The 11,187-nt window shown below is 47.4% G+C and overlaps 1 protein-coding gene across 1 annotated transcript; it reads right to left on the bottom strand.

Annotated features, from left to right (window-relative positions):
• Nucleotides 1-404: 404 nt before the first annotated feature.
• On the bottom strand, nt 405-9,199 carry PPP1R14D (protein phosphatase 1 regulatory inhibitor subunit 14D; the record flags this gene model as incomplete). The annotated part of the gene is made up of 4 exons (XM_079699896.1): nt 405-718; nt 913-945; nt 1,149-1,232; nt 8,951-9,199. 4 exons carry the CDS (start codon nt 9,197-9,199, stop codon nt 653-655), a joined length of 432 nt encoding a protein of 143 aa, XP_079556022.1. The 3' UTR covers nt 405-652.
• Nucleotides 9,200-11,187: the final 1,988 nt, after the last annotated feature.

Here is an 11,187-nt window from a genome sequence, read left to right as displayed (position 1 = left end):
TCAAGAAATAGTCCTCAGCCTGAGGTCTCCTGAATCATTTCGTGAGGGAAGAGGGATTAGCTTTCCCTGAGGCCCCCAAACCCAGCTAGTTTTTTTCCTGTTAACCTCTCCTATGGGTCTTTGCCACTTGGGTTCCTATTGGTGATGTCAGGATGCTGTGCCTCTTAGCCGGGTGCCTTCTGCTTGGCCTCCAGGCCTTGCTTGATGGTGATTTCTCTGACATAGAACTGTGACCTTTATCTTTGAATTCTCAAGCCCTGGGTGGATGGATGGATGGATGGACAGATGGGTGAGGTATGTGGATACAGCCTAGTGACTCAGGATGCTGGCCTTATGGTATAACACTTCAGTCCCTCCCTCCTCCATCCCTCAGCACAGATATGCTCCACACTCCATTCAGCTGGGGCTCCTCAAGGTTTTATTCACTCGGCTGCTGAGGAAAGCACTGGGCCATAGCCATGACTCACTCCCAGAAAGCCCAGCTGACAGGAATTAGCTGTGACTGCACATAGACAGGGGTGTCCAAATGTCCCTCCTCACTCTCTATGTTCCTTGTCTGTGTCCCAAGGAGCTGTTTCCCTCTCAGCCCAGGATCCAGGGGTTCAGGGCAGACCTGGCAGTGCTGAAGCTGATGAAGGTAGTCTCACAAGGCTTATTTCTGAGGCCGACTGAGTCTCCGAAGTTTCTTGAGTTGACTGAGCAGCTCAGAGATAAAAGGCTGAGAAAGAAACACGGGTGAGATGAAGGCATGAGGTCACACCCACCCACCACACGGCTCTCCCTAGTCTCCACCTGACCCCATCGCTTCAGGGTCAGGGAAGGGGAGAAGGACCCAGGACCAAGCTTTCCTCTTCGCTAGCTGCCGTCCCACTGGGCCTTCTCTTACCCCCAGACTAACAGAGCATCACTTACCTCTGTGGGGCGGGGGCAGTTTTGGAGAATAGCCTGGTGGAAGAAAGCAGAGAGTGGGTCCCCGAGCCACAGCACTTTGTCACGAGTCCCCAGTCAGTCTCCCAGGAATTCTCCCCTCTGAATTGGTTCTCCCCACACAGATGGGGAGGCAGAACCTGGGTTCTTGGGCTCCCCTTGGTCCAAGCCCAGCTTCCATCCCCCAAACCCTGGGCCTGGGGCCTGGCCCCCCATTCTACCTCCAAATGAGTCTTCTGTTCCTCTGTGGATAGTTCCATGAGAGCCTCCAGGTCGATCTCAGTTTCAGAAGGAGTTGGTTGATCCTGTTTGGGAATCACACGGGGCTCAGAGGAGCCTGGCTAGCTGGTGCTGGGGTGACAGTTAACTGTCAGGGGTTCACCCATCTCCCACTCTATTTCCCATGTTCAGTTCCTCTCCTCACCTTACTCCAACCACCCCATTCATCCTTTTATTCAACAGTTACTGAATAACTACTATGTTCTACCTGAAACAGTCTAGGGTTCTTTATTTTTTTATTTTATTTTTATTTATTTATTTATTTTTTTTTTGAAGATGTTGGGGGTAGGAGTTATTTATTTATTTATTTATTTTTGCTGTGTTGGGTCTTCGTTTCTGTGCGAGGGCTTTCTCTTGTTGCGGCAAGCGGGGGCCACTCTTCATCGCGGTGCGCGGGCCTCTCACTGCTGTGGCCTCTCCCGTTGCGGAGCACAGGCTCCGGACGCACAGGCCCAGCGGCCATGGCTCACGGGCCCAGCCGCTCCGTGGCATGTGGGACCTTCCCGGACCGGGGCACGAACCCGTGTCCCCTGCATCGGCAGGCGGACTCTCAACCACTGCGCCACCAGGGAAGCCCCCTAGGGTTCTTTAAAAAGAGTATCTGTTTGGGGCTTCCCTGGTGGCGCAGTGGTTGAGAGTCCGCCTGCCGATGCAGGGGACACGGGTTCGTGCCCCGGTCCGGGAAGGTCCCACATGCCACGGAGCGGCTGGGCCCGTGAGCCATGGCCGCTGGGCCTGTGCGTCCGGAGCCTGTGCTCCGCAACGGGAGAGGCCACAGCAGTGAGAGGCCCGCGTACCGCAAAAAAAAAAAAAAAAAAAAAAGAGTATCTGTTTCATTTCAATAGTTATAAACATTGTTAGTAGGGATGCAAAATGGTGCAGATGCTTCGGAAAATAATTTGGCAGTTCCTTAAAATGTTAAATATAGAGTTATCATCTGACCCAACAATTCCACTCCTAGGTCTATTTCCAAGAGAAGTGAAAACATACATCCACATATGTCCATGTGAATGTTCACAGCAGCATTATTCATATTCAAATGTCCATCAACTGGTGAATGGATAAATAAAATATGACGTAACCATACAATATTTTTCAGCAATAAGAAGGAACAAAGTAGTGATTCATGCCACAACATGGATTAACCTTGAAAACATGTTAGTGAAAGAAGCCAGTTACAAAAGGCTTCATATTATATGATTCAATGTGTATGAAATGTCCAGAATAAGTAAATCTATAGAGACACAAATTGGATTAGTGGTTGCCTAATGTTGCGAGTGGTGGTGGTAGGGAATGGGGTGTGACCACTAACGGGTACAGGGTTTCTGTTATAGATTATAAATGTTCCAAAATAAGGGTCGTCCCTGGTGGCGCAGTGGTTAAAGATCCGCCTGCCAACGCGGGGGACATGGGTTCGAGCCCTGGTCCGGGAAGATCCCACATGCCACGGAGCAACTAAGCCTGTGAGCCACAACTACTGAGCCTGTGCTCTAGAGCCCACAATCCACAACTATCGAGCCCGTGCATCACAACTACTGAGGCCTGCGTGCCTAGAGCCTGTGCTATGCAACAAGAGAAGCCACCACAGTGAGAAGCCCGTGCACCACAACAAAGAGTAGCCCCCACTCACCACAACTAGCGAAAGCCCATGTGCAGCAACGAAGACCCAACGCAGCCAAAATAAGTTAATTAATTTTTTTTTAAAAAGTAAGTGCTGGGACTTCCTGGTGGTCCAGTGGTTAAGACACCATGCTTCCATTGCAGGGCACACAGGTTTGATCCATGGTTGGTAAACTAAGATCCCACATGCCACACGGTATGGCCAAATAAATAAATAATAATAAATAACAAATAATAAAATAAACTTGTTTTAAAAAAATTCCCTCTCTGTTTTAAAAAAAACAAAAACAAGTAAGTGTTATTTGAAGAACATTTTGGATGGTGGAAATGTTCCATATCTTGATGGGGTAGTGGTTATATATGGCAAAGTACATTCAAATGTACACTTCAAAAACAGGCAAATTTTGTTGTCTGCCATTAGACTTCAGTAAAGTTGATTTAGAAAAGAAAGAAAGGGCTTCCCTGGTGGCTCAGTGGTTAAGAATCCGCCTGCCAATGCAGCGGACACAGGTTCAAGCCCTGGTCAGGAAAGATCCCACATGCTGTGGAGTGGCTAAGCCCGTGTGCCACAACTACTAAGCCTGCGCTCTAGAGCCCGCAAGCCACAACTACTGCGGCCCATGCACCTGGAGCCTGTGCTCCGCGAAGAAAGAAGCCATCACAATGAAAGCCCACGCACAGCAACAAAGACCCAACGCAGCCATAAATTAATTAATTAATTAATTTTAAAATATTTTTTTAAGAAAAGAAAGAAAGAGAAAAGATGCCTCTCCCTCTCATTCCTTCCACTGCCAATGGGTAACCACTGTTAACAGATTTGGTCCTTCTATACCATTTTAAAAATAAACAGTGTTAGGGTTCTAAGTTACTTCTTTCACCCTAAACTCTAGACTTTCCCCTTTGCTTCCTTGGTTTCTAGCGCATCTGATTTAGCATTCATTCATTAAATGCATATTTATTGAGAGCATGCTATGCACCAAGCATTGTGATGGGGCCATAAGAGCAAAGACAGACAGACATGATCTTGCCCTTGAAAAGTTTATGGTCTCCTGAGGGATACAGACAAGTCAAATGGCAGTTATAATACAGGGCAATAAGCACTCTGATGAGACACTATGGTAGCACATGGAAGGGGAACCTAACCAAGCCTGGGGTTTAGGAAGGCTTCCAGGAAGAGGTGACCTCTAATCTGAGACCTGAAGGCTGAATAGGAGTTAACAAGATGTTTATACTTCTGATGATGGAGTAACAGGGACTGGATTTATTCTCTCAACATAAGTAACTAGAAAACTGGACAAAAATATATGAAAAGTGTTTTCAGACTTCACACAACAGGTAACTCAGCACTACCTGGGAAAGAAAGGAAATGAAAGAGGTAAATTCTATAATTGTCCTGGATTTCTTCCTGGAGGCAATTTCCAGACCACAGAGCAGAGAGGGAGATCCCAAGCAGAGCACAGTTGTCATACTAAATTGATATGACAGATACCAGAATTCGGGGTTGAGGTGGCTGGAAGTTGCCAGAGTTCTGCAGAGGAGGGAGTTATGAAGAAAGAGACCTCCAGAAATCTGCATAAGGGTTCTTCTGAGTCTTTGCTGAACATTAGATACACATTCACAGGGTAAAATTTCACAAAGCCAGGTACTCTGAGGCACTGTGGGCACAGAGATGAACACTTCTCAGACCTCACAGAGGACTGACACAAATCAATTTCCACTCAGTCAGAGTGGACAGTCATCACCGATCATACAGGAAATCGGGAGAGACCTCAGGAGGGCCCTGCTTTACTTGGGGGGTAAATTATTTCCTAGATTAAAGGCTACTCTATACTCACCCCAACAGAACTTAAAAACAAGCTTCAGAAGGATCAAACTGAACCACAAGTAGCTAAACTGCATCCTAGAACAAAGTCCACACTTTAAAGGAAGAAAAAAAATCCAACAACGTAAAATTCACAATGTCCAGCATCCAATCAAAAATCACTAGTCACAGGGCTTCCCTGGTGGCGCAGTGGTTAAGAATCCACCTGCCAATGCAGGGGACATGGGTTCAATCCCTGGTCCGGGAAGATCCCACATACCGTGGAGCAACTAAGCCCGTGTGTCACAACTACTGTGCCTGCGCTCTAGAGCCCGTGAGCCATAACTACTGAAGCCCGTGTGCCACAACTACTGAAGCCTGTGCACCTAGAGCCTGTGCTCCACAACAAGAGAAGCCACCACAATGAGAAGCCTGCACACCGCAACGAAGAGTAGGCCCCACTCACTGCAACTAGAGAAAGCCCACGCACAGCAACGGAAGACCCAGTGCAGCCAATAAATAAATTAATTAAAAATAAATCTATTTAAAAAATCACTAATCATGCCAAGAAGCAGGACATGTGACCTATAAGCAGGAGAAAAAATCAATTAATAGAAGCAGATCAGATATGACAGAGATGATGGAATTAGCAAATGAGGAAAACATTAACCTAGTAATGAGAGAAATGGAAGACATGAGAAAGAACCAAGTGAAGCATCTAGAGATGAAAAATAAAATATTTTAAAGAAAAATCTTACTGAATGGAATTAACAGCATATTTGACACTACAGAAAAAAATACCATTTAAACTTGAAGAAATAGCAAAAGAAACTAGCCAAAATGAAGCATGGAGAGAAAAAAACTGGTAGAAAAGAAAAGAACAGCATAGAGCTTTGGTGACCTGTAGGACCATATCAAGTGGTCTAACATACATGTAATTGGAATCCCAGAAGGTGGATGCTGGGGCCAAATAATAAAAATACATTCTAATGATTAGAACTCCACCTCTAAAAAAGGATTAGTCCTGCTCTCTAAACCATTTTATATCATTTATGACATTAACTATACGTATATTGAACATAGGGTATGTATATCACTGAGAGTCAGATTGTCACTGCAGTCTGGTATTGAGAATATGGTCTCAAATCATAATCCAAAATATTCTTTCCCTCAAGTATTTTTTGAATTCTCAGAAAATGAGCAGATATATCAAACAACTCTGACCGAGGTGAACAAGTATGGTCATCTTGTGACTCTGTATTACATGTCGTGGTTTCCTGACAGATGCTGCCTGATTTGACCCCTTTCTCTGCTCCACTCCATGCTCTGTCCCCTTACTCCTGATCTCTCTGCCATAGAAACCAGCAATCGAGTAAAGTTCAGAGATGAGCTAATAAATGTTGGTTTCACATTTCATTGACCATATATATATAAGTGTATATATATATATATATACACACACACACACACACACACACATATATATATACTATTTTTTTTTCCTTTGGCCTCACTGCTTGCGGGATCTTAGTTCCCTGACCAGGGATCGACCCTGGGCCCATGGCAGTGAAAGCTCCGAGTCCTAATCTCTGGACCACCAGGGAATTCCTGATAATACATTTTTAAAGTTGTAAGTTTAATAGATTGTTTCTTAAAATGCCATCACATCAAAAGGGCTGCATCAAAATGCATGGTATCATGTAAGCTATAGGAAAGGAATGTTTCAAAACTCTGGGGTGGTCAACAGTGTCCCCTGCTGATGTGTACACTAGATTTAGCCCCAAGGTGGTGATTGGTGACTTTGCCAAGAGGTCTCAATAGAGTGGTGGGAACAGAAGTCAGAATCCAGTGGTTTGAATGGTGATAGGAAAGGAAATAGTAAGTAAAGCCTCTGAGTTGGTACAGATCCTTTAAGGAGCCTTGTAAAGGAGACAGGAAATAGGGGATGGTAACAAAAGGGGGGCATATTGTTAAACAAGAGTCTCCTTAAAACAGTAGAAACTCATGAGTGTTTAAGTCCCTGCTTAGAAGTCAAATCCACACTCCATTTCTGGACAACAGGAGCTCCAGGCCCCCAAGTCAGTTTGTTTTGTTGAACCCAGACTTGGCTTTTCACAAGACCCTAAAGCAGGCTGCACACCCAGTGAGAAGAGGTGGGGTCCTCCAACAAAGGAAGGTTGGGTTCCACTAAACTAAACTAAACAAATAGTGACGCAACCCACTCCTGGAACCATTCCCAGTGGTGCTACCCAAGGTGGGCATGTGGTGGGGAGTCCCAGTGGGTGGAGAGGGGCTCTATGCAAGAAGAACTGAGGCAGGGTAAGCCTGGAGACTGGGTTGCCTCAACCTCTGCCCAAGATGACCAGCCACCTGAGGCTTCCCCAGCCACTTGCCTGCTTCCTGCTGAAAAGGGCAGGGATTAGAAGAGGAACTGCCACCTGGCACCTTTGGACAATTGCCATGACAACTGTAGACCAGGTATTTTATTACAGTCATTGCCTGGGAGAGGTCCTCCCACATGTCCTGTTTTCCAATGTTATGAGCTCATTATTTTACAGCTTTTCCCCTGCCTTGATCCTTGCCCTGAGGGAAGGTGCTGGCAGGAATGAAGGGCAGTGGAGATGTCCTGCAAGGTGAGAGTACACATAGGCCAAGAAGGTTTGCCTCTCCTGTTCCCAGTTCTAGGGCATCTCTCTCCCCTCTGTGAGTGGCCCAGGATGCTGCCAGGGACACCGTCAACACCTGGACCAAACCAACACATGACACAGTGAGACTCACAAGACAGCCTGGGCCACATGCATCAGTCTTCCCCTCCCCCAACCACGGGACCACTGACACAGCTCTTACCTGGAAGAATCACAAGCCCTTGCTGCCCCCAAAAGAAAAGACAGGACCTGAGTAAGGAAGGAGAGAAACAAGGACCATGGCATGTGGACAAGGAGGACTCTGGTCTCTGGCTTGGTGCATGGTTCTCGCCAGCCAAACGCTACAATCAGCAGTGGACCTTATAAAAAAGACCAGTGCCTGGGCCCTACCCTAGCAGATTGAAATTCAGTTGAAATGCAGCTGGGGCATCAGATTATTACTGAAGTACTTCAGGTGTGGAGAACCACTAGCAGCTTGAATAAACACTCAAGTGCTACAGGCAGAACCGCAGCTGCAGCTCCTGGTCCCTGAGCTCCCTAGTGATGTGACCTTGGGCTAGTTACTCAACATTTCTAAGCCTCCATTTCCTCCACCGTAAACCATACCTACCTAATGGACTTGTGGGGAGGGTTGAATGAAATAACACAAGTCAGGTGCTGGGCACTGTGCCTAGTGCAGAGTTAAGTGCTCAAAATGTTATTCTTGTTGTTGGAGCAGCATTTGTTACTACACTAGGATCCCGATTAGGAGGTATCTAGGCAAAAAAAAAAAAAAAAAAAAAGGGCTACTCTCGGGCTTCCCTGGTGGCGCAGTGGTTGAGAGTCTGCCTGCCGATGCAGGGGACATGGGTTCGTGCCCCGGTCCGGGAAGATCCCACATGCCGCGGAGCAGCTGGGCCCGTGAGCCATGGCCGCTGAGCCTGCGCGTCCAGAGCCTGTGCTCCGCAAGGGGAGAGGCCACAGCAGTGAGAGGCCGAGGTACGGCAAGGAAAAAAAAAAAAAAAAACGGGCTACTCTCCTAGGGTGGGGTTGAGGGGAGTCAGTCAGAGCCAGGGCCAAGGCTAGGTCAGGCGCTGGTATTAGCATTCACTATTGGTCACTTTGACATCCTAGTCCACCACTATCTGTTCTGAGATGATGGAAATGTTCTGTATCTGTGCTGGCAACTTGGTAGCCACTAGCCACCTGGATGTATGGGGCACTTGAAATGTGGCTAGTGTGACTGAAGAACTGAACTTTTAATTTGCATCCGTTTAAAGTTAAATAGCTACACATGGCTGGCAGCTACAGGAATGAACAATGTTGCTCTAGACGTGTATGTGTTGAAAGTAAAGGTTGAAAGTAAATAAAGATATAAAATAAAGAAAAATAACTCCTCTACTATCTCATCTGAGCCTCAAAAAGTCCTACGAAAGGGATACGACAGGCATTGATAGCCCCATTTCATAGATTAGGAAACTAAGTCTCAGGGATGTTAAAAGACCTGCCCCAGATTATGTAGAGAGGGAGAGGCAGAGCCCAGACCAGAGGGAGGCAGAGTTCAGGACTGCAAACCCATGCTTCACCTGTGGGGAAAAACTTTATCTCCATGGGAGCATCTCTCATCTGCCCTCCAGCTCCTCCTGAGGCCTCAGAGCAGGCTCTCTCCCGGTCCCCCGGCCCGCGGTGTCTTACCCACCTGGAAGAGATCCTGAACCTGGGCGTCCACCCACTGCTCCATCTCCAGCCAGCTCTGGAGCTGCCCCAGGTCATACTTCACCGTCAGCCGGCTGAGTTTCCGGGACCTGGGCGCTTTGGAGGGGTCGGACTGGGACTTTGAGTCTGTGGATGACGTCCTCCTCCTCCCAGAAGTCCACTGGACCTTCTTACTTGGATTCTCCTTGTCCGGGTTGGGAGATGTGCAGGAAGCAGGGCTTGAAGACAGCATGGAAGGATTGGTTTGGTCAAGGAGCTGGGAAAAATTGCCAGTCAGAGCAAGAGAGCCAGGGAATGAGGAGACAGAACAGAGGGCGAGGCCAGCAGGGAAGAAAGGAAGGCAGGCAGGAGGGAGGGCCAAGGCTCCTGGAGTGGTGGTGGTCAAAGATCAACAGGCTTTGGTCTAGTGCCGGGAATGCCAGTCTTTTGGCTCCTGGCTGCTGGTGAGTGGCACTCCTGAGCCGTGCCCCGCCCTCCCTTTCTGCAGTTGCTGGGACCGAGTGATATATCAAGCAAAGGTCAAGAGGATGCCATGCCTCCGGAGGAGGAAGAGGCCCTTGGGTCCTGAGGGGGGCGGGGCTCTGACCTGAGTCATACTCACCTGAGAGCCCTCAGCAACCCACTTTCCTGGCCTAGATCCACCTGGGCCCCCAGAAGCTGCGGTCACATGGCTCCTGCAGGAGTGGGGTCCCTGGCTGGCAAGGGCTCCTGCTCAGAGTGGTGCTGCTGATGGCAGAGTCACCTCAGGGATAATTAGAGGGGTGGTTATCTCTGGCCCTAATGGGGTCAGTATCCTCCTGCGTCTGAGTGTGAGCTGCCTTTAGGGATGTGAGGGAAGAGGCACTACCCTGGCCCTGTGTGTTTGCAAAGGTGAGCTTGTCTCCCAAGCCCATTCCCCAGGGGCAACTGCTTAGGAAGCTATGTTTATCATCACATGACCCTCCCCTGACTCACGTCCTTCCTGATGCAGAGGAACCCTGCAGACCTAACATTTACCCAGGTGTCAAGGACTATTACTTCCAGGCCTACTTGCATTCTAAAGGAAGGGTGTTTTTGGACTTCCCTGGTGGCGCAGTGGTTAAGAATCCGCCTGCCAAGGCAGGGGACACGGGTTTGAGCTCTGGTCCGGGAAGATCCCACATGCCGCGGAGCAACTAAGCCCGCGTGCCACAACTACTGAGTCCATGTGTCACAACTACTGAAGCTCACTTGCCTAGAGCCCATGCTCCGCAACAAGAGAAGCCACTGCAATAAGTCCACACACTGCAACAGAGTAGCCGCCGCTCGCCGCAACTAGAGAAAGCCCGCGCACAGCAACGAAGACCCAACGCAGCCAAAAATAAATAAATTACAAAATAAATAAATAAAGGAAGGGTGTTTTTGTTTGTTTAATCTTTTGTAACAAAAATTTCAAAACTTTTTAGAAAAGTTACACAACAGAATACTACTATAATTTTTTTTTTAATGAACAGCTCAGAAGGACAAATGAAAAATGAAAGTGTCTCTCTTCTCCCCAGTTCCACTCCCTAGAGGGACCCAACCAACAGCTTCTGCTTTTAGTTCTCCTGATACCACCATTATCCCTTTGTGTAATATCATAAATTTGTCCATTTTAGACAGTATCTCTTCTCTCCTCAGTATGAACGATGAGAGATTTAACTCCCTCACTCATGCTCCCTCATCCCCTTTCCTTTGCACATTCTAATTTTTGTTTATGTATTTCTTTTTTTTTCTTTTATGTATTTCTTTTTAGGTCTTGTAGTGGTTGCCTTTATGATGCTGAGTTTCTGTTTCCAAAGTGTCAACTTCATACACTGACTCCTAAAAGAGAGTGTTAGACACAAGCCAATGGATGAGTCTTTAATGATGAAATTTTAGGCCCTAAGTTAACAGGGTGAGGGAGATGTTTGAGGGCTGGAGGCCAGGATGGTAGCCTGAAAAAGCCCAGGCTTCAGAGGAAGGCTGACAGACCCCAGTTCAAACCAGCTTTGCCCTACATTTGTTTAATAACCCTCAAGTTTCACAACCTGAGTCTGTTTTCTCATCTGCAAAATGGGGTTTTGGAGAGGATTAAATGAGATGATGTATGTAAACATTCAGCCTGATATCTAAAACAGAGTCCCTTCTCAATAGACATCCCTTTCCTTCCTTTCTTTGCCTTCTCATCCTCCCTGCCTTCCTGGTGAGGCTCTGTCCGTCAAAGGCTGGCCCTGGAATTTC

Source organism: Hyperoodon ampullatus (genome assembly GCF_949752795.1).
Source record: "Hyperoodon ampullatus genome assembly, chromosome: 3".
NCBI classification, from domain to species: domain Eukaryota; kingdom Metazoa; phylum Chordata; class Mammalia; order Artiodactyla; family Ziphiidae; genus Hyperoodon; species Hyperoodon ampullatus.
The sequence above is the reverse complement of the archived record's forward strand: the minus strand, read 5'-3'. Positions and strand labels throughout refer to the sequence as shown.